Below are 23,734 nucleotides of genomic sequence, written 5' to 3'. Positions count from 1 at the left end.
CTTTTTCTGCCTTCAGTGGACGTGGAGACCAATCACTGGTCTCATAGTCCTTAACATATCTGATGACTGTTTTTAGGTTCCCCCTCAGTCATCTTTTCTGAAGATGCAACATACCCAGTTTTCTTAAAACTTTTCTCTGAAATCAGGTTTTCTCACTCTTTTATCATTTTTATCAGAGGGGTAGCTGTGTTAGTCTGTATCCACAAAAACAATGAGAAGTCCTGTGGCATCTTATAAACTAACAGATTTTTTTGGAGCGTAACATTTCATGGGCAAAGACCCGCTTCATCAGATTCATGTAGTGGAAATTCCATAGGCAGCTCTTAAATATACAAGCTCATGAAGAGAAGGGAGTATATCAATCAAGAGGAAAGCTAGAGCTGATGAGGTCAATTCCGTCAGGGAGGATGTGGCTGTCTTCCAGCAGCTGATGTGAAGTTCTGAACACCAAGAGAAGAGAAACTGCTTTTGTAGTTGTCCAGCCATTCCCAGTCTTTGTTCAGTCATGGATTAGTGGTGTCAAACTAGCAAATTAATTGTACTTCTGCAATTTCTCTTTGGAGTGTGTTTTTTGCAATATTTTTTGTTGCAGGATGACTACTTTTTAAATCTGTTGTTGAGTGTTCAGGGAGATTGAAGTGTTCTCCTGCAGGCTTTTGTATGTTTCTGTTCTTCTTCGAGTGTCCCCGTGGGTGCTCCACAATAGGTGTCGGGCTTGCCCGGTGCCGCAGATCAGATCTTCCAAGCAGTTTCTGCCGGACCGTGCATGCGCCGGCGCGCGCCGCTCCCTTGCGCACTCCTGGCCATGTGCGCGATCCGGTCCCCGCCTGTTCCTCTTAACCGCCATCGGCTGCAGACGGAATCCGAACTAGGCGAAGGCCAAGTAGCGTATTCAATGACTTTAACTGTTTTTCTTTAAAGTTTTTCAAGTACTTAGGCTACTGCAAGTTAGCCGGTTGTTATTTTTGCAAAAAAACAAAAAACAAACCAAAAAAAAAAAAAAAAGCAACAAACAAACTACAAGCGGGACAGCTTCAATCCAGTCCCAGTAACAAGCGCCGGAGGCCAGGAGCATAGGGCCATCAGCCCTCCTGCTGCGGCAGGCCATCGGAAGGGGAAAACAGCACAGAGAAGGTGCTAAGTACCCGTTTAACAACTGAAAGACTCACCAACAATGTCCTCTTCGGGATTTAAAAAATGTGAGTCCTGCCGAGAGGCGATGCCAGCGTCCGATGGGCACAGTCTATGCATAAGGTGCCTTGGGGAGTCCCATGTTGCACAGAAATGCTCCTTCTGTGCTAAATTAACAGCCAGAGCAAGGAGAGACAGGGAGATGCGGCTTAAAATGCTGCTTTTTGATAAGGCCCTCCAGCCAGACGTGTCGGAGCGGCCGCAGCAGGAGGGACCCTCCGGGGCCCATAAAAGGAAAGCTGCCTCCCTCACCCCATCAGCGCAAAAACGGAGGAAAGCCTCCCCAGCCCGATCCCTGCCGGCAGCAACAGCGAGCGGGACGGGAGGAGCGAGCAGCCCCCAGCCGCAGCAACAGCTGATCGGCGGCGGCACGGAGAGCCACGTGGAAGCGGCTCAGCCTCCGATAATCAGCCAGCTGCCCCGCACCGCAGGCAGGGCGGCGGCTAAACAAGCACCGGTACCGGCGGCACCGACCCCCGGGGAACCGGCGGTGCAGAGCGCGCAGGCACCGAAGGACACCGCACGTGCGGCACCGCCTTCGAGCATGCCTAGCACGGTGCGGACGGGGACGGGATCCCCTGTGTGTCAGGGGGCGGAGTTACCTCCTCCAGGGAGGGGAAAGGCTGCACACAAGAGGAGGCATTGCAGCCCCTCTCCGGACAGGGCTGTGGAGTTGCTTTCTCACAGCCCTCCGCTTATGTTGCAGACTCCAACCAGAAGGCATGGGTCCCCCGCTAGCCTACCCGGAGCCCCCTTCTCCATTTTTGCAACCAGACTCACCCTGGCTGGGACCACCTTCACCCTTCCTGGGGTTTGAACCGCTGGACTATTATGCAAAATCGCTCTCTCCAGTGTCTCGACGATCTCCCTCCCCCAGAGGCGGAGGGTATGCACCAAGGGAGTGGTCTAGGTCACCTTCCCAAGAACAGTGCCTATACTGCCATGGTCGCCCCTACCACGCGGGGCATAGACACCATCGGCAATCTACTAGGGAAAGATCCCCACAGACGATCTCGTAGCCCCGAGGGCAATTGCGACCAGGGACAGAGACTCAAGCATCTCAGGGGGGACTGGTTATGGAACCCCAAGATTTTCCCTCGCAAACCTCTAGCGAGAGGGTGTACCATCACCAGCAGGAACCGGAAGGGTCCAGAGAGACGTACCCCAGCGGTTCCTTGCTCTCCTCCCCGGACGAGGCTACGGCCCCGGGGGACGTCCATCCTCCGGACGATCTCAAACAGTTTCAAGAGCTGTTTAAGAGGGTGGCCTTCACGCAAGGCATCCAGACAGCAGAGGTGCAAGAGAAACACCATAAGCTCCTCAAAAATTTGAGACCTCCGGCCTCCTCCAGAGTAGCAATACCGCTTGATGAAGCGATCTTAGAGTCCGCCACTACGATATGGCAGACCCCTGTGACTATTCCGCCTGTCCAAAAGAGAGCGGATAAGAAATACTTCGTGCCGGCGAAGGGCATGGAGTTCCTGTTCAGCCACCCACAGCCAAATTCCTTGGTGGTGGAGTCCTCGCAACAAAGATCAAAGACATCTCAATTCAGGACAGGGGAAACAGACAAAGATGCCAAGAAGCTAGAGCTGTTCGGCAGAAAGGTCTACTCCTCCTCCACTTTAACGTTGCGAATGGCAAATTACGCAGCGCACTTAGCGAACCATAATTCCGACAACTATTCCAGGTTAACCTCCCTCATGGACTCGCTTCCAGAGGACAAAAAGCCGGTGCTCAATGCCATAGTGCAAGAAGGCTACGCGGCCTCGAGGACGGGAGTTCAGATCGCCCTGGACGTTGCGGACACAGCAGCACGTTCCACAGCACTGGACGATGGAGACTGGTTCGCAGCCCTCGATTTACAAGATGCGTACTTCCACATAACTATCCATCCGGCTCACCAGCGATTCCTCCGGTTCATGGTAGGCAACGAACACTTCCAATACAAGGTCCTACCGTTTGGCCTCTCCTCGGCCCCCAGAGTCTTCACCAAGACCTTGGCAGTGGTGTCAGCCTACCTGCACAGACAGGGGGTATTTATTTTCCCGTATCTGGACGACTGCCTGCTCAAAGGGGCCTTGAAGGGGGAGGTTCTGCGCATGATACGCGTCACAGCAAACACGTTCTCTTCCCTCGTCCTGGTTATCAATCTGGCAAAATCAAAAATAGACTCCACACAGGACATAGAGTTCATAGGGGCTCGCATAAACTCGGTTACAGTGAGAGTTTATCTACCAGAGGCTCGCTTTCGGGCCATCGGTTCCCTTGTGCAGGTCATCACCTTCAGCCCTACGGTGCCGGTCTTGATGTGCTTGCAGCTGCTGGGCCACATGGCAGCGGCGACGTTCGTAGTACAGAATGCCAGGTTACACATGCGCAGCATGCAGCACTGGCTGGCGAGTGTATACAAACCGGCAGTACACACCGTTCACAGGGTGGTGTCGCCCACAGCCGGGGTGCGCAAATCCCTACAATGGTGGGTAAACCCCAGGAACCTGCTAACAGGGGTACCCTTCCACCAGCCGCAAATATCGGTTTTTCTCACTACAGATGCCTCCCTCATAGGGTGGGGAGCGCACATGGGCGAAGAGGTGACTCAAGGACTGTGGTCACCCACGGAACAGTCACTACACATAAATATACTGGAGCTCAGAGCAGTGTTCAACGCCTGCAGACACTTTCGAGACCACATACAAGGCAAAGTCGTCGGGATCAGTACGGACAATACCTCCACCATGTTTTATATAAACAGGCAAGGAGGAGCTCGATCCCGTGCCTTATGCGCGGAAGCAATCCACTTATGGAACTGGTGCATCGCCAACAATATAATCTTGAAAGCCTCATACTTGCCGGGTGCGCACAATGTGAAGGCAGACCAGCTGAGCAGGCGTTTTGCACTCACGCACGAGTGGCAGATCCGTCCCGATCTGCTACGGCCAATTTTCCACGCATGGGGTTTTCCCCAAATAGACCTGTTTGCCACTCAGCACATCAAGAAGTGCCCACGATTCTGCTCCAGGGCAGGACTGGGATGGGGGTCCCTGGGGGACGCGTTCGCGATCCCGTGGAGGGGCCCCCTGCTTTATGCGTTTCCTCCCACAGTGCTGATCCACAAAGTCTTGCAGAAAGCCAGGAGGGAGAAGGCCCGGATGATCCTGATAGTCCCAACGTGGGATCGACAACAATGGTTCCCCCTACTCCTGCGCATGTCGGACCGTCCACCGATGCCTCTTCTGGTGGCGCCGGATCTGCTCACGCACGCCAAGGGGTCCATAGTGCACCCGCACCCCCAAAGCCTGCGACTGCAAGCGTGGTTAATCCATGGCTCAGCTCCCTAGAGAGCACATGCACGGTGGAAGTACAGCAAGTCCTAGAAAGTAGCAGGAGGACTTCCACCAGGAAGACCTACAAGCAAAAATGGACTCGCTTCACGGCTTGGTGTTCTACCAAACAGCTGGCCCCCCTTTTGGTGCCTATACCTACAATACTAGAGTATTTACTGGACCTCAAGAGAGGAGGACTCTCGCTATCCTCGTTGAAGGTCCACCTTGCCGCCATCTCAGCATTCAGACATGAGGAGGAAGGGCACACGGTGTTCGCCCACCCTATGGTTACCAGGTTCCTCAAAGGGTTGGTAAACCTATACCCCCCTCAGAAACCGATTCCACCTTCGTGAAACTTGGACCTGGTGCTTACCACGCTAATGGGACCACCGTTCGAGCCCTTGGCCACGGTTCCCCTCCGCCTCCTTACAATAAAGACGACCTTTCTTCTTGCAATTACGTCAGCTCGTAGGGTGAGCAAGCTCGCGGCAGTCATGGCAACGCCACCCTGCACTGTTTTTTCCAAGGAGGCGGTAACCATACGGCTGCATCCAGCCTTTGTTCCCAAAGTTTCTTCCGAGTTTCACATTAACGAACCTATTGTTCTACCCTCGTTTTATCCAAAGCCTCATAACTCCAACGAAGAGGCGCGCCTACACCTCCTGGACGTGAGGAGGGCGCTAGCCTTCTACGTAGACAGGACCAAGTCCTTCCGGAAAACGGATAGACTCCTAGTCTCCCTCGCTCCCAAATCGAAAGGAGAAGGTCTCTCCTCGCAGAGAATCTCAAAGCACATTGTATCCTGCATAAAAATGTGCTACGAGCTCAAAAAGACTCCTTTATCGGCCACTCCCAGGGCTCATTCCACTAGGGCGGTGGTGGCATCAACAGCCTTTTTCAAGGGCGTTGCGTTAAAAGACATTTGCAGAGCGGCGACCTGGTCATCCTACGACACCTTTGCCAAACATTACGCCCTTCACAGGGTATTCCAAGAGGATACCCGTCTCTCTGCAGCGGTCCTCTCGGGGACAAGCTGCACATAATCTGATTACCCACCTCCTATCTTGGGTTACTGCTGGGTAGTCACCTATTGTGGAGCACCCACGGGGACACTCAAAGAAGAAAGAAAAGTTACTCACCATAGTAACGGTGGTTCTTCGAGATGTGTCCCCGTGGGTGCTCCACTACCCGCCCATCCTCCCCGCTTCGGATCTCTGTTAGTGTTTTGCAGGGGCACCCGAGGCGGTTGGTCGAGGAACTGGCGGGGACCGGATTGCGCACATGGCCAGGAGCGCGCAAGGGAGCGGCGCGCGCCGGCGCAAGCACGGTCCAGCAGAAACTGCTTGGAAGATCCGATCTGCGGCGCCGGGCAAGCCCGACACCTATTGTGGAGCACCCACGGGGACACATCTCGAAGAACCACCGTTACTACGGTGAGTAACTTTTCTTTGCTGTTATCTGATTTGTGTCCATTTATACTTTTATGTAGAGACTGTCCAGTTGGAGAAGAGTCTCACACTGATTACTCTCTAGTTGCTTCTAAATCCTACTGTAATTTTCCATGCCCCACAAATTAAGTTCCCCTCAAACATCTAGGCTTCTGTTACAGTTTCTTTTTCAATGCTGACCTGTGGGTTTTTGTCACCCATGTCTTTGGACCTAGTTTAAAGCTTTCCTCACTAGATGGGTGAGTTGGTGCCTGAAGATACTCTTCCCGTTCTTGGTAGATGGGGTCCCATCTCCTCCCGGCAGTCCTTCTTTCTGGAATAGCATCTATGATCAAAGAAGTCTTCTGGTTGTACAGATGGTGTCAACATGCATTCATCTCCAGGGTGGATGTCCCCGTGTGGGACCTTACCCTCATCCATGAGGATGGACAAGAGCACAACCTTCATTCTCACTTCCAGAGCCTGGTAGTTACTGCTGATCTGCTGTGGGTCATATTTGATAGTATCATTAGTGCCCATGTGTATGCATGGTATGGGGTAATAAGAGTTAATCAGTTATAGTAAAAACAGATGTGCTCCAAAAATACCATCTAACTCACTTTGTCTCACCAGCCCTCATCTCTTATCAGCCACTTGGAGCCTGTTTGTTTGTTAAAGCCTGGGTCCTGCACACGACTAGAATGGGTGACACAGTCCATCATGCTGAGCTGCCTGTAATCACTGGCCTGTTCACAAAACAAACAAACAACCCCACTCCCCCCTAAAAAAACTACATTGCTTGCTCTTTGAAGAGACCAGCAAGAGTCTTTCTGGAAAGCAGGTGCTGTTCACAGTAATTGCAGGGCAGCCTTGTTCAGACATTCAGTAACCAAGTCTAGACTTCAAAACACAGCAACCAAGCTTAGATTTGAGAACACTGGTTCCAACCCAGATCCATATTTGGTAGCTTCCAGCACAGAAAGTGCTTTTCTTTTGTCCCTCTCCTCCTCCTCCCCGCAAGTTTATCAGTAACAGTAAGACAGAAGTGCCTCACAAAAATGCTTACCAGCTGGCTAATTTCTTTAGTCTTCCAGCTGCTTTCATCTTATTCAGCATGTGTCTTAAGTAGATAAGGGTTTGTACTATTACTGTTAAAGTGAAAAACAAAACAACCCTCCAACTGGGTAAAATAAATTCATTTTCACATAAAACTTCTTTGTAAATATACCAAAATCCACTACATTTATTTTGGTTATAGCTGTCTGGCTTTCCAAAAAAAAAAAAATTCCCTGTAGGAATTTGGCAAAACATCCCGCAGATTTCCAGTGGACCTTCTGGTAACTAGTTTGTTCTAATTAGTGGAGAAAAGGATATTGTGCATTTAAAATTTATTTTGGAGATTTATTTTTGAGTAGAGTCTGAGAGAGGCAAGGTTGCTCCAAAATCAAGTAATAGAAGTGTTCAAAATAGGTTTTGATTTTTCCTTCTAGAATCTCAAGAGGAAGATGGAGATATAGAAGTAGAAGAGGCAGAAGGAGAAGAAAATGATCGACCTTATAATCTGAGGCAAAGAAAAACTGTGGAGAGGTACCAGGCACCTCCAATAGGTAAGGAATCAGGATCATATTTGACCTTTGCACTCATATTGAATGTACCTTCTCTTTTACCTTGGTTTGTTCTTTGGTAAAGCTTAAAAACACCATAATTTTTTTCTTGTTAAATGTTGTAACTGTTTTTCCCTGATTTATCTGCAATATTGAGTTAATGTCTGATTGTTTAAAGCATCCACTTGGAAATGGGTTTTTTTGAGTGGTTGCATTTCAGACTGGGTGTGCACTGGTGCGTGCCTGGTTGTTGGAAAGCTTTATGCCCTAGCCAGTAGCCATCAGATTGGAGTGGCGCCCCTGGAGTGGCACCAATATGACAACCAACATATGCCCTGCCCGGGGCTCAGTTCCTTCTCACTGTGCTGTTGGTTGCTGGAGCTTTGTTTTCTCTCTCTTTGTTAGCTGGTAGTCTTGTTTATAATGTAAATAGTTCATAGTGTTTAGTAGTTATTGTTGAGAGAGCCGAGGTGAGAGTTTCCGCCCCTCTTGGCGCCGGGGGGATGCCTGGCTCTACAGGTTTTAAAAACTGTTCCAAATGTGGCAAGCGGATGCCCAAAAGTGATCCACGCCAGACTTACCTGAGCGTCATGGTGAGGGGGGATTATCTTGGGGATTATTGCTCCATTTGTAAAATTTTTAAGCCCAGGATTCTGAAAGACAGAGCACAGCAACTTAAAAGTCCTGCTCATGGAGATGGCCCTGCAGCTGGACTTGTCCCCAGTGGGGGCTTGCAGTGGAGCCTGATTGGTGCAGAGCACTTGGGTGCCATCATCAAGGTTGACACCGTCCAAGGACTCTTGGCGCCATAAACAGGTGCAGGTGCCTAGAGCTCCAAGGTGCTGTAGGAACCAGTCCCCAGTGCCTCAAAAGAAGAAGAGGCATGATGGGGCCTGTCCCCTTTGGTGACAAAGCGCTGAGACTTTCCCAAGTCATCTGCTCTGCCACGCCATGGACTAGAGCATGGGGCACGTGTGGTGATGCTGGCCTGAGGCAGGAGCCTGTGCTCACCTGGACTGCCCTTGATGCTCGAGGCATTTAGTGTGGTGCAGAGCTTACTACAGATCACGGTGCTGGGCTCTTCACCACTGGAAGAAAGTATACCAGTGCGTGAAGTGTTGCCCATGCTGCCAACCCTGACCCAACGTGTCACGCAGGCGTCTTCTCTGTTGGTGTTGGTGTTGTCTTTTCTGGTGCAGGATGAGTTTTAACAGCCCAGGGCACTGACAACAGCTCAATTTCAAGTGCGTTATTCAGCAGCAGCAGCAGCTGAGGTGCTGGTCCTGCAGAGGTCAGTGCAGGCACTGAGACCTATGACGCTACCTTGGTCTTCTGCATCGGAGTTGGTGTCAGAATCAGACTCCTATTACTGCAGTTTGGCACAGAGTTGGAGCACTTGCACATTGCGCCGCAGTCGTTGCAGGCACTGAAGTCGATGCTCGGACGATGACACGTGCCCGCCAGCTGTACAGGGGGCAACGTAATGGCCCTTTTGGACCCCTTGGTTGTTTCATGAAACATAAGGGCAAGCTGTAATACTCCCGTCTAGCATTCCAGGAGCCACCCCAGGTGCTGTGCTTGACGTGGTCGCATCACTGGGTGCCCCTCCAGTGGAACAGGTGCAGGACCCGCCCTGCAGGTTGGAGGCTTCCTCATTGGTCCCTGCACCTTTGTTGCTTCTAACATCGTCAGCACTGGTGCTGGCGCCATCTCAGCCGTTATGGGTACCCTCTACATTGAAACTGGATTCTCTGGCACCATTGTTGCTGGCATTGTTGAGCCAGGTGCCAAGCCATATGCTGGCCCACCAAGACTAGACCTTGGTGTAGTCTGCCCCAGTGCCGAGTGTGTTACCATTGATGTCAGGCACCGAGTCTCAGGTACCTCAAACAGTACCAAGATCTCAGGTGGGGGACTTGGGCCTGGCAGTTTTACCTGTGCAGACTGATGTGGGCATTTCCTCCTCCTCTTCCCTGGACAAGGCAGTGCCAGGGTCCTCCAGGTCTCCGCTCCTGAAGGATGGCAGGGTCTTTCAGCATTTATTAAGCTGGGTGGCCTGACGCCTGGGTATCCAGGCAGAGGAGGTTAGAGAAGAGATGGACCTGGTAAAGGCCATCTTATCCTCCTAGGGTCCTGTCAATGTGGCCCTGCCCATCATTAAAACAATTGCTAATACTGCAAAAATGGTTTGGCAAACTTTGGCCTCGGCCTTGCCTACAGTGCAGAGGAATTAAAGAAGTTATTTCGTCCCCTTCCAGGACAAGGAACACCTTTTTTACTCACTCTCTAGCCGACTCCCTAATGGCTGACTCAACGAACCATAGGGAGAGACAGGGTTTCCAGGGGCCCTCTCCAAAAACAGAGAAGCCAAGTGCCTGGACCTTTATGGCAGGAAGGTTTATTCAACATGAGGCTTACCGTTGCAGATTGCTAACCAGCAGGCCCTGGTTAGGAGATATGCGTACAATACTGTCAGTCTCCTGTCGTACTTTTCGGAGCTGGTTCCTCCTGAGGCCAATCCAGAATTTATTGCGGTGATGGAAGAAAACAAACTTTTACATCCCAGACAGCGCTGCAGACAGCTCTGGGTGCAGCAGTCGCAACAACCAGGGTCATGGCCTCAGATGTGGCTATGCGTCGAGGGGCATAGCTGCAAGTGTCTGGCCTCCCATATGAGGTCCAACCTTCCCTTTGAAGGCCCTTCTTTGTTTTCGGAAGACCGACAAAAAGCTTCACAGCCTGAAAGATTTGAGGGCCACTTTATGATCGTTGGGTCTTCACACTCCATTGACCCAATGCAGGCACTTTACCCCTTGACCTCCTACTAACCATTTCCCCCAACAGCAAAGGGATACTAGTAGGAGAATGGGTAAGAGGGGCCCTGCCTACCAGGCCCACAGGCGGGGTCATCAAAAAACCCTGGTGTGGCCGAAACAGGCATTTTGATGGTGCGATCAGGAGCAGCACACTGATTTCCAAAGTAGTTCCAGCATTGTCCTTCCACCTATTTCCTTTCTACCCTGCTTGGTGCAGCTTAACTCCGGACCAGTGGGTCCTATACATCGTAGAAAGGGGCTGTGCCATCCAATTTTCTTCGAAACCCCCTCCCACCATCTTTCTTGCCCATCCTCTTTCAGACACCCCTCTCATGAGAGTCTGCTCAGGCAGGAGATACAATCCCTCTTTCAGTCAGGGGCTATAGAGGAGGTCTCACATCAGTTTCAGGGGCAGGGGTTTTACTCCCCGTATTTCCTCATTCCAAAGTCAAATGGGGCTGAACTTAATGAGACCTGAACCAGTTAATAAAAAGAAGGTAAGGTTTTGTATGATATTCTTGGGTCTCATCACTCCAGTACTGGAACAGGTAGATTGGTTTGCCACTCTCTACTTACAAGATGCATATATCCACATGGCAATTTACCCACCCCACAGGAGGTTTCTTTGGTTCATGGCGGAGGGGGGGCCCTTAACAGTTCAGTTCACGGTCCTTCCATTCAGTCTGTCACCTGCCCTGAGGGTCTTTACTAAATGCATGGCGGTGGTGGTATCCTTCCTACGCAGGTGCACAGTACAACTGTTCCCATACCTAGACGACTGGTAGGTCAGGTGGTGCTCACAGAATCAAGCACACCAGCATATGCAGCAGATCTGCCAAATGTTTGTCAAGCTCGGCTTCCTGGTCAACAAGGCAAAGTGGGTTTCGGTTCTCACTCAGTGTAGTTTGTAGGGGCCCTCCTGGACATGATGTATGCCAGGGCCTTCCTGCCAGACAGCGGGTTTCAGGACGTGACATCTCTTATCCGCAGTATGATGGTGTTCCCCACCACGATGGCCAGAGTCTGCACTAGGTTGCTGGGTCACATGGCTGTGTGCATGTTTGTAGTCCAGGGTGCTAGACTCTGGATACTCCCTCTTCAGCTGTGGCTCACCTTGGTGCATCGCCCTGTTAGAGGCAACACAGATTTGTTGGTGACGGACCCATTGCAAATTTTGTCAACCCTGTACTGGTGGCTAGATGCACGAACGGTTTGTGCCGGAATTCCCTGCAACCTCCCACAGCCCCCTCTCTCCCTGCTAATGGATGCCTTGGACCTGGGGTGGGGGGCACATTTCGGAGAAGGTCCAACTCAGGCTTTGTGGAACAGAGCAGATCCTAAGCTCCACATAAATGTTCGGGAGCTCAGAGCCATGAGGTTCACATGGGAGGTGTTTCAGGACAGATGAGGAGGACAGTGCATGTCAGTGAGTACAGACAACATGACAGCAATGCCCTATATAAACAAATGGGGGGGTGTGCTCCTCTCCCCTGTGTCATGAGGTCCTCAGTCTCTGGGAGTTCTCCATTCAACACCAGATGCTTAGGCAGGTCCAGTACCTTCTGAGAGTCCACAACACACTGGCAGACCATCTCAGCAGGTCCTTCCTGGGCCATGAGTGGTCATTACATCCAGACATGCTGCACTCAGTTTTCCAAAAGTGGGGGCACCCCCAAGTGGACCTATTCGCCTGGCATCGCAGTGCAAAGTGACAGATGTTTTGTTCTTACCAGAACTGGTGTCTGGGATCCTGGACAGATGAGTTCAGCATTCCCTGGTTAGGCCTGCTGCAATAAGTTTTCTCTCCGATTCCACTTGTCCACAAGGTCCCACTCAAAATTCAGTCAGATCGGGCATTAGTCATCCTGGTGGCCCAAGTGTGGGCCCAGCAGCACTGGTACTCATTCCTCTTGGAAATGTCGGTCTGCAACCAGTTGACACTCCTGTTATCTCTGGACCTGTTGGCACAGAAGGAGGGGCAACTACAGCACACCAGCCTTCATTCCTTGTACCTCATGGCTTAGAAGCTCCATGGTTGAAGTCTGTGGAGCTCTCATGACCAGGCCCTGTAAGGGAGGTGATGTTAAATAGCAGGAAGCCTTCCATGAGTGCGCCCTATGTGGCCAAGTGGAAAAGGTTTTCTATCTGGGTGTCTCAGAGGGGGCTGTCCCCGTTATAGGCCTTGATACTGGTGATTTTGGACTACATGTGATATTTAAATCAGGAAGAACTGTCATTATCTTCCATCAAGGTCTATTTGTCAGCCTTCTCAGCCTTTTACCCCAGTCTGGGGATGTCCTCCATTTTCTCAGACCTTGTGGGTTAAAAGATTTATGAAAGGCCTGGAAGGGGTCAAACTGCATGTGTGGGACCCTTTATCTGTGTGGGATCTTAATCTCGTATTTTCACAACTTATGGGGCCCCCCTTCAAAGCCCTTGCTTCTTGTTTCCTGCTGTTTCTAAGTTACAAAACCAACATTCTTGGTGGCTTTTGTCTCTGCCAGGAGTGTACCTGAGTTGAGGGCACTGACAGTGGACCCACTCTATATGGTGTTCCGCAAGGACAAAGGTTAGATGGAGACACCATCTGGCATTCTTACCAAAGGTAGTCTCTTCTTTCCATGTCAACCAGGATATTTCTCTCCTGGTTGTTTTTTTTTTATACCCAAAACCTCGTGCCTCTCCAAGAGAACAGAGTGGGCGGGGCTGTCTTACATTCCTTCCGAGGCTCTGACCCCACCTTCTAGACATTGGCTTGTATTCACCCACTTTGGAATGCAGATGAGCAGTCACTCGAAGAAAAGACAGCTAGTTACCTGTTCTGTAATAGGTGTTCTTAGAAATACGTTGCTCATGTTCATTCCAAAACCCACCCACCTTCCCCACTGTCGGAGTATCCTGGAAGAAGGAACTGAGTGGGGGATGGGGTGGGTGGTGCATATACTGGTCGCCCTATTGGCACCACTCCAGGGGGCACTGCTCCACCCCAACGGCAACTGGCTATGGCAAAAAGCTTTCTGACAACTGGATGTGTGCCAACGCACACCCAATTTAGAACAGACATGAGGAACACATCTAGAGGAACACCAGTCACGGAACACGTAATGTCTCTTTCTGTTCAAGGCTGTGCCACTGCATTGTTAAATGACTTATCAAATATCACACTTTCTGCTCTGCTGTTTTGCCTTCCTCAGAAACAGTGGATGAGTGAAAAGAAGTTAGGTGATTGCCTTTTATCCCTCGGGGCTTGTATGTATTGGGGATTTTTTTGGAGAAAACTCCTTTATTCCATAAGAAAACACCTAGCAACCACATTGCTGAGTTTAAGTATCAGAGAGGTAGCTGTGTTAGTCTGTGTCTTTGAGAACAATAAGAAGTACTTTGGCACCTTATAGACTAACAGGTATTTTGGAGCATAAGCTTTCGTGGGTGAAGACCTGCATCTGATGAAGCAGATCTTTACCCATGAAAGCTTATGCTCCACAATACCTGTTAGTCTATAAGGTGCCAAAGGATTTCTTGTTGTAGCTGAAATTGTCATTCAGAAATAAGAGGGAATTTAACACAGAATAGTAACTCCATCTAAATGAATGACTTTTGCTAACTCCCTCCCTTTCAATTCTGCAATTGAATCAGTGTGAACAAAATAGAAATAATTACAGCTTAATTGGCTTCCTGCGAGGCATCCCATCAAGCTCGAGTGAGTGACTGCTCTAGGCAGCTCTGCAAATTCTGTTACCTTTTTCCTAGGTATCCCAAGTTGCTGGGATCCCTGTTCTTCTAACCATGCTGCTGGAGGGCTGCAATGGGGTGCTGGCTCAGCAGAGCTCCAGATTTTGAGACTCTGGTTTGCTCCATGGGCTCTAGCCCCAGTCTGGGCTTCATGGAGCTGAAGCGGGTCTCCCCGCTGGCCCTGCACTTCGAGCTCCGGTGCTGATCCGTGGCTCTGCGAGGCTCCAGCAGGTCTCCCCACCAGCCCCGAGCTCCAGCACCAGTCTGTCTGCATGGGAATGCGGTGGGTCTTCCTGTTGGACCTGCGCTCAGAGCTCCAGTACTGGTCCATGGCTCTGCAGGGCTATAACAGGTCTCCCTGCTGGCCCTGAGCTCGGCTGCCGGTCTGTGGCTCTGCAGGACTGCAATTGGTCTGCCCGACTGCTGAACGATCTGAGCTCCAGCGCTAATCTGCGGCTCCACAGGGCTGCAGCAGGTCTCCCTGCCAGCTCCGGGGTCCAGTCTGCGGCTCTGTAGGGTGACAGCCTCTCTCTCCACCAGCCCTGCAGTCTGAGCTCTGGGTGCTGGTCCATGGTTCAGTGGGGCTGCAGCAAGTCTTCCCACTGGCCTTGCACTCCAGCCCAAGTCTGGGTCACGACAGGGACTGCAGCAGGCTTCAGTCTCTTCACTTCAGCTGCACTTCATATTTTTCTCCTACCCTCTTCTCCACTACCCATTCCTGGTCCTTTCAGTGACCCCTCTCTTTTTTTCTGTACTGTTACATTTATGGTTCTTATGAGTCTCTTGATGTTAATTTACAAGCTGCGAAATCTGGGTCTGAATCTCAGTTTCTCAGAAGTTTGGGTCAGGAGTTTGGCGAGTGTATCTCTAGATTTTGGTTTTCTTTCATACTTTTAAACAAATGTGGTGTGTATGGTATCTTCTCTTCCCCTTTCTCCTCTTGCTTCTTTCTGTGTAGTCGTTGTAATCCCTTGTGAGTCATTGACAATTTGGCTTTAGTATTTATGGCTCTAGTACCAAAAGTATACTTGTTGCTTTTCTGATGGTGTAGGATTGAGATAATTGAGTGACTTTGCTTTTTTAAAAAAATCCTGTTTGTTTATTGTTTCTTCAATGTATGAAGTAGCTCAGTAAATTCTGTATATTTTATAATTTCATAGCATAAACAAAATATTTGCACAAGTTTTTTTGTTTTAATCCTTTGATTTAGTGCCAAAATATCCCATGGAGTGGGATGAGTGCTAAAAAAGCAGGGGAATTTGCCACTTCACAATTTATGGGTTTTACAGAGAAACCGAGGTCCAGCAAATTGATAAAGCTTCAAAAACTGCTGCATGAAGGAGCTAAAACCTGCTGATCTTGTACTAAGGCTGGTGCATAGTGTTCTGCTGTTGGATTTTTCACCACTAGAAATTTAAATGCTTTCCACAGAACACTCACCAGTGCAAACTTCCTTGTAAGGCTTCATGTAGGGACCACCTCTGGAAGCAGGTGTAACTCAATTCTAATGGCTCATTTAGTCTTGGCCTCTTTGCTAAGACTGCCATTCCAGAGGCTGAACAGTGCCAACAAGGGTGGTGGTCTCTAACCAAAGGGAACTAGCTCCATCAAATTCACACAGAGCAGTGAGGAGCCTTTGGCAATAAGTGAACACTAATTACCCAGGACAATTCTGAATAGATGAGCTAGAACCATGATGTCCAACATGCTATCCACTAGCCACATGTGGCTATTGGGCCTACTGAGCATGACCAGTTGTTTTGGACAATACATACATTTTTTAGAATAATGTGGCTAGTTCACTATAGCAGTAGCCACAGGTTCAGAAGTGGTTAGATGCCAGGGATCTAGAGGGTCAGTCACTCACAATCCCAAAGCCACACAGTCTCCCTGCAACACACGCACAACAGATGACACCTCTAGTTACTGTACTTTGGGGCTGTGGTAGGGCTCTGGTCTGCCATACATGGGGCTTTAGCCCCAGTCCTGGGTTCCCTGGGACTTCAGGAGGGCTCTGGCTGGCTGTGCTGCCACAGGGTTCCAGCCCCAGTGGGGTTCAGGTCTGGCCTGTGCTCCAGCCCCTGACATCCATGGGGCTCACCTTCAGCCTTTGCTGGGCTTTGGTTGTGGGGGCTCTTGCCATGGCCCATTGCTGTTGTGAGCCACTTCACCCTCTCCTCCAGCCTGCCAGCCACTTCCCTGTGTTTGCTCCTGGCAGCCAAAGGGCACAGCACCAAGCGATCCCTTTGCTCCAGTTTAGGCTTTGGTGGTCATGGCAGGTCCAGCTTGGCACATCTCTTCCCCAGCTCTCCACTTTCTTGCCTCCCTTTCTCCAGCCAGGCACTGATTTCCACCCCCTCCTCCCTCTGCAATCTGTGGTCATTTGAAGACCCCTAATGAGTGTTTCCCCTGGCTCATTTCAAAGCAAACAAACGCTAGCCATGCTTGTTTCCATTTTTTCTTCTTTTATTCTACAGGATAATTCAACACACAGTCGGGCAATCTTTTACTGATTTCATGCACACTACGAGACAGGGCTTATAATAGAGATGCAGAGCAGTACAGGTGTAGCATAAAGGAGCTTTGCCAGTCCTACTACAGGGCGAGTGAAGCAAACAACTGCTCTGGGGCTGCCTCCCACACCTGCAAGTACTGTGAATGACTGGATGCAATACTGGGAGTGTGCCCCACATCAGCACCCAAGGCACCACTGGATACCTGTACTCTGTCATCAAACTACAGTCCTAATACCACTTACTGTGGACATTAAAGGGCAGTGATTGCTCTGCTGCCACATCTTGTTCTTGCAATGCAGCATCCATGGCTGCTTCCTTGCACAGGTAGGTGAGCTGGGCTCCCTTCAGCACTTTGACATGGAACAGGAATCTGTAGGGGAGATTCAGGAAGCGACGGGGCTCATGGGACCCCTTCCTGATGCCCAGGGCACCTTCTGTTTCCTGTTGACATCCCACAATGCCTAGCCACCCAAAATGCATTGCTCTTATTTCTGAATAGGGCTCTTTAGTGTGAATGTTCAATTTGGAAATGCTCGTGCAGTGTAGACGCTCTGTTCAGAAATAACTTATTTCTGCTTAAAGTAGAAATAAGTTATTCCTCAAGAACCTCTGCAGTATAGACATAGCCTCTGAGTACTCGTATACAGAATACCACAGGGTTCCATCTTACTTCCCCTTTTGTTCAACATGTACATGGGGCATCTGAGAAAGTTAACAAAACATAGACGTAGGCAGTGTTACCAACTCTCTGAATATCTCATCTGATATGTAGTGCTGTTGCATGCCTGGCTTAGAGTCTGGGGTAGGTGAGAAAATAGATAAGAGCTAACTGGTTAAAGCTGAATATAAAGAAGCAGTTGATGATCCTGGTGGGTTGGGGGAATCAGAATGGAAGATATGATAATAGTAAAGTTTATTCCTCTCAATGAGCTTTTGTGTCCACCATTCATGCATAACTAGAGCGTGTCACTGGAATAATGTTGAATACATGGAGGCTTTTAGTTTACCACATGCAGCATTTTCCAGTCTTTGTCTAGATAAGAAATTGACTGTTTCTTTTGAGTGTTGACCTTGCTGCCATTCATGCATATAGAACTTCACAATAAAACTTCCACACTACGCTACACATAGGCTACATGTTAAAGCAATGTGAAAACTGAAGCTGTTACAGAATACGGTGGTATGAATCCTGCCTATTTGAAAAATCAGTCTTTAGCTCTGCTATATTGGGGCACTGCAATCGGCTGAGGAGTTTGAAAGAAGAGGGAACTGGTAATGGAGGCTGGTTGTGGAGACCACTATATCTTTTTTATTTCTTCCTTTGATCTGAAATAATTCAAATCTGGTGACAATGAGGGCCTGCTCCAAAGCCCATTCCTTCATGTGGCTTTTGCGGAGAGAGCATCACAAAAAAAGGTGCTGATTGGGAGAAGGAGTGATATAGTTGGGCTTATTTTATTGTGGTCTTATTTTCTGGGGTTTTGGTGAGGTATTTCTAGTTTTTTGGCAGTCACCTAGTGTTCAAGATAGGCACTTTTTTTTTTACAGATTTGTCATAAATTAAAAGAAAATTTTTTTAGCAGATGTTATCTTCTTTTGCATATGATGCTTCATCCCTGTTACTTTTTTTGCTCAGTGCCAGCTCATCAGAAAAAGAGAGAAAATGCACTATTTGATATTCACAGATCTCCTGCAAGAAGAAGCCATATCAGGTAAATGTCAGAACATTTTTGTGGAGAGAAGATATTTGTGTTCCCTCAGCATATTTTGTCAGCTGTTTATTTTGAAACTTTCTGTCCCTGAGTGATATTTGTTAACCCCAAAGAGTCAGAATTAAGGCCCTCATCCTACAATGAGTTCCATGTAGATGTGTTCACCCAAAACCTACTTAAGTTAAAAAACTCATTGCAGATTTGGGGCCTAAATCTTTTTTTCTTTAAGCTCTTTTTATTATCTGAAAGTAACGGAAGACTGATTTAGCAGAATTTTTCTATGATAAATAAAAAATAAAGCAGCATAATAGCATCAGTGTGTTACAAAAACAACGACTGCTTGGGATGTGGGACTATAAAATTGTACTGTAGATGGAGGGACTGGAGATCGGCTCTTGGACCCAATAGTGCCAAGCCTGAATGTCCACATTGCAATTTTTTAAATCCCAAATTTTTAAACCACCAAATTCCACTTTGAACTGAAGAAATAAGACAGTAAGAAACCCAGTAATGTTTTATGTACTGTTCTAGTTAAAATTTCTTCCAAATTCAGTTGTTCCAAATTTCAATAAACAGCTTTTTTTTTAAATTTTGTTATTTACCTGCTCTATTGCCAGCTAAAACTGTTTTATAGGAAGTTGCACTCCAAAGACGTGAGCAATGTTTTTGTAAACTAAAGGCACACAGCTAGAGCCTCACCTTAGAGTTTGTAAAAACGAGCTTTCTGTAAATTTACATTAGTAGACTAATTTTTTTTAAACAAACAGGCCTCCCATGGTGTTTGCAACCCAAACATAATAGCGTGATCATATTCTCTGTTCCAAGTGAAATGGAATAGAAATTGATTGTACACTATGTGGAAATTGGCTGTTTTCTTTTTTGCTGTCCAAACTGACAGACGAGCAAAGAGGATGAATATGGAAGACAAATTACTCTTAAAATTTTCACTTTTAATAATTAGCTGATGAAAAAATTTGTTTTTAAGACCTGATTTTTAGAAAGGGTTTTTGTCAATTCGTTTTAACCAAGTTAATTATCTCTTTAAGTTAAATGTTGGTAAAGCACTTCTTGAACAGATTTTCTAATTTACGTAGTGTCCATATGGATTCTCCATTCTGCATTTGCTAGCTCCCCTAGTGCCTCTGATAGCATACTGTTTATAACAGTGTGTGTTTGAACTGTGTATGTGAGCTAGTAGGTCTCCTGTTCCCTTCTTACTGTTAGGTTACACTGCCCCAGAGAAGCACCTTCAGGTCCTTTTCAGCTGACTTTTCAGCAAAGACCCACTTCGTCAGATGCTTGAGTGGGGTGGTGGTTTTAGAGGGGTATTTAAAGAATGGGGTCCCAGTAAAAGGGAGGGCCAGAACTGACAAGGTCTATTCAGCAAGGTGGAAATGGGAGCTTTCTTTGTTTCAGGACTGCCACCTTTAAATCTGCTACTGAGTGTCCAGGGAGATTGAAGTGTTTCCCCCATAGGCTTCTGTACATTAGTGTTCCTGGTGTCTGATTTATGTCCATTAATTCTTTTACGTAGAGACTATACAAAAATCAAATGGAGAGAGAAATCTCTGAGCTGCAATTTATTTGCAAATTTGACTCCATTAACCAAAGATTAAACAGAGACTGGGAGTGGCTTGCAGCTACAAAAACAGCTTCTCTGCCCTGGGTGGTACTATCTCCCCATTAGACTCTGACAGTGGCTCAGATCCCCTGTCTGATGCAACTTGTTTTTTCCTCTCTTGATATGTACTAGACTTTTTGTTCTGATTTAAACCAAGGTGATTTAAATCACAAAACAAACAAACAAAAAACAACAGAAAACAAACAAAAGAATTAAATTGTTACCAGAAAGCTAAGACTGACTGTGCTTAGTGTGACTTAATTTTTGAGTAAGCCTCAATGAAGTCACTGGCATTTCTGTTTTTTGAGAAAACAAAGAAGAATGGGGTTCCCTTGGAAAAACTGAGATATGGAGAAGTAAAATAGGGAATAGACTTATGTCATCACCATTATGGTCTGTGGGTTGTCTGTTGGTGTGACTCCTTGTTATGAGATATACTGGCAACCATCATGGCTTTGCAAGCCCCTCCTCCCAACCCCCTCCCTTCTGTTTTTGACAATCTATCATCATCAGGATTCCAAGGGAACTTGGAAACCTCTGTCTACCATTCTGGCTCTTCACTGGTTCCTCATTGTGGTCCACAAATGCATGATATCTGCTCACTGGTCTGTTCATCAGTTAAGAAGGTATTCCTGAAAGCTTTGATATGACAAGTTGGGGAAACAGAGGCCCCTTTTCCACCATATTTTTTAAGGCCATGTGACCTTGTCAACCTCACTCCAGTTTTTTACCAGAAAATTCTAAGGCATTTCATATTAGCCCACCCATTCATCTGGCAGTCTTCTACCCCACACAGTATCTAGATAACCAGGAGGTACTGCTGCACACACTGGATGTCAGGAGCACTCTGGCTTTGTTTGGGTAGGACAAAACTCTTCAGCATGGCCCATAGGTTGTCTTTCTAGCAGATAAGTCAAAAAGATTCGTAATCTTTATCCCAGAACTTTCCAAGTGGATATCTGGCTCTATTCCTGCTGTGAATGTTGCCATATTTAAACATCTTTGAATATATGGCCTCATTCTACAATGCCCATTTCCGCTTTTATGGCCTTCCTCAAGAATGTTCTCATGACAGAGATACGTGAGGCTGCCATTTAGGTGTCTATTAATGTGTTTGCTGAACTGTGCTAATTTGTGACACTGATTCTCTGATTGGCCCTAAACTGCACTCTCAAGCTGTCCCTGCCTTAAAGGGAACTGTTTAGTAGTCACTGAAATGGAACATTCATAGGGACATTTGTCAAAGCAATGGTTACACATCATGTATCATAATTGTGGTTCTTCAAGATGTGTGTCTTTATAGGGACTCCGTTACCCACTCTCTTCCTCTGTATCAGAGTGCTCTGCTATGGAGGTTTGGTTTAGAGAAGGAATTGAGTATGGGTCATCTGTGCATTGCTGTAAAAATGGTGTGGGGCACCAGGCTGCCCAGCATGCATATGTAAGCTGAACAGAGAAATTTCTGATCAAAGTTGCAGGGGGTATAGGGCACTTAGGCCATATCTACACTGCAGTAATCTTTTAAAAGATCGCCACCGTGCTTTTGAAAGAACACGTTCACAGACAAAAAAGCAGACCAAAAGAACAATCTGCTTTTTCAAAAGAGAACGCCGACACAACTCCTGCTCTTTCAAAAAGAATGGGCCAGGGATTGCAAAGTCTGGCACCATGAGGACTGCTCTTCTGAACAAAGGGCCCCTGGAGGGTCTAAATGTGCTTTTTTTCCAAAAGAATCTTTCCGAAAAAGGTGCCCTTCCACATTTGGGAGAGGACGAGGCCCTCCAGAAGAACCACTGCAATCTTTCAAAAGGAATTAGAAAGAGTGCACTTCAGGTGGGGATGCTACACTTGTTCTTTCAGAAGAGGGCCTGATTTTCTGAAAGGACTTGCTAGGGGGTACATCTCAAAAAACCACAATTAATGCACAGCGTGATCAACTATTTCTTCTCTGTATTTTCTGTTTGTGAGAAAAACAGACAGGCTTGAGGCATTATATAAGCTATAGCCATCTTTAAGAGGGCATTAAGTTCTCTTAGATTCCAAACTTGCAGCAGAGATGCAAGAAACACTGATCACTACTTCTCTGCAACTTTGCCTGTTTTGTTCCTCCATTTTATCCTGTTTACTGGTGGTGTGTCTTCCACAAAAACCTCGTCATTGTGACATAACGTTTGTCTGATTTCTCTTTGTGGTTAACTGTTGAATTTGGCTATCTTCAGTTGTGTTTCTGCTAGAGCAGCTGAACAAATGCAGATTATCATATTTGTGTAGGCGATGGAACTCTATATCCACTATGAGCTCTGTAAAGATTACATTTGACTACGCAGTACAGCATCCACATGCTTCTGTTACTTCAAGAAAATATAAATGAAAAACATTTTAGCTGTATAAATTCAAACCACATTTGTCTATATTATGTGTTTGTGTTTAGTCTATAATACAGCTCTCAATCATTCAAAGAGTTCTATAGATTACAGTACTTACATGAACAGAAGTTACCTGTGTGGATTTTAAACAGTAGTCTAGATTGCATATTTTATTTTTATTTACTTAAGAATTGCAAGTACAGTATAAATAATGTCTAAAAATATTTTACTGTTCAGTATGAAAAGCCTTTAGAAAAAAGAAACTGACTGTAAGATTTACAAGAGCTAATGGAATTTAAAAAGGAATTTTAATAGATAAAATGCTACACTCTTTTTTTAAATCTGTTAGCTACAGAGAGGGCTTGCCTACACTACCTCCCTACTTTGAAGACGGGATGGTAAGTAGGGTGTTGGGAGTTTATTAATGAAGTGCTGCGGTGCGTATGTAGCACTTCAGTAAGCAAATTTCCCCTGCAGCAACTCCGAAGTGTTAAACTTCGAAGTGCTGGCTCGTGTGTAGCTGTGGCTCACGCACTGGTAGTTTGAAGTGCCTGGGGTACTTCGAAGTCCCTTTACGCCTCAAAAAGGGACTTCAAAGTTGCCCAGACACTTTGAAGTACCAGCGGGTTAGCTGTGGCTAGACACGAGCCGGCACTTTGAAGTTTAACACTTCAGAGTTGCCGCAGGGGGGGAATTTGCTTAATGAAGTGCTGCATATGCACCACAGCACTTCATTAATAAACTCCCAACACCCCACCAACCATCCTCCCTTCGAAGTAGGGAGGTGGTGTAGACGCAGCCAGAGATGAGTGATGTAGGCTGGAGGTTTTATCAAATGACAGGTCCATTAGAAATCTGAAACTCTGAAAAGGTTTGATATTGCAGCACATTTTTCCATATTGGTGATATGGAATGAGCCACATGTCTCTCAGGGCTTTCTTGCCTCTTTTCAGAAATGTTCAAATTAAAATCAGACCCCCGTGGAACAATATAAGAAGACTGAAATTTCCCTCAGAGACTGTTGTGATAAGTCCCCTATTTATGGAACATCAAAGTTGATAAAATGACTGCTAGACTTGAACAGTGCTGTAACATACATCATGTTTATTTTAATGTTAAAAATTTAAGTGCATTATTATCTGCATGGTTATTTTATTTTTTAAATAGGAGAAAGAAACATGCCATTCATAGCAGTGATACAACCTCTTCAGATGAAGAACGCTTTGAAAGGAGAAAGTCTAAGAGCATGGCCAGAGCAAGGAACAGGTATCAAGTCTTGCTCAGTCTTTGAGAAAATCAGTTTGCATGGGTCTGTCAGGAAAAAGCAAAATTATGATGTAATATTCTAATTAGTGCAAAAAATCATATTTTGGTTTAGCAAACTGTTTAGAAAAGTTGCCTTTTACTATGAAAGTCCAATAAA

At 47.2% G+C, this 23,734-nt stretch overlaps 1 protein-coding gene across 3 annotated transcripts in view; it reads left to right on the top strand.

Annotated features, from left to right (window-relative positions):
* ATAD2B (ATPase family AAA domain containing 2B) overlaps window positions 1–23,734 on the top strand; it is a 168,215-nt gene that overhangs the window by 44,714 nt on the left and 99,767 nt on the right. For all 3 annotated transcript variants that reach the window (XM_074991334.1, XM_074991333.1, XM_074991335.1), the window contains 3 exons: window positions 7,435–7,551; window positions 18,249–18,324; window positions 23,479–23,577. In XM_074991334.1, coding sequence (XP_074847435.1) covers window positions 7,435–7,551; window positions 18,249–18,324; window positions 23,479–23,577 — 292 coding nt within the window. The remainder of the gene's footprint in view (window positions 1–7,434; window positions 7,552–18,248; window positions 18,325–23,478; window positions 23,578–23,734) is intronic.

Source organism: Carettochelys insculpta, chromosome 3 (assembly GCF_033958435.1).
Source record: "Carettochelys insculpta isolate YL-2023 chromosome 3, ASM3395843v1, whole genome shotgun sequence".
Taxonomy (NCBI): Eukaryota; Metazoa; Chordata; order Testudines; family Carettochelyidae; genus Carettochelys; species Carettochelys insculpta.
This window is presented reverse-complemented; position numbering and strand designations above follow the sequence as displayed.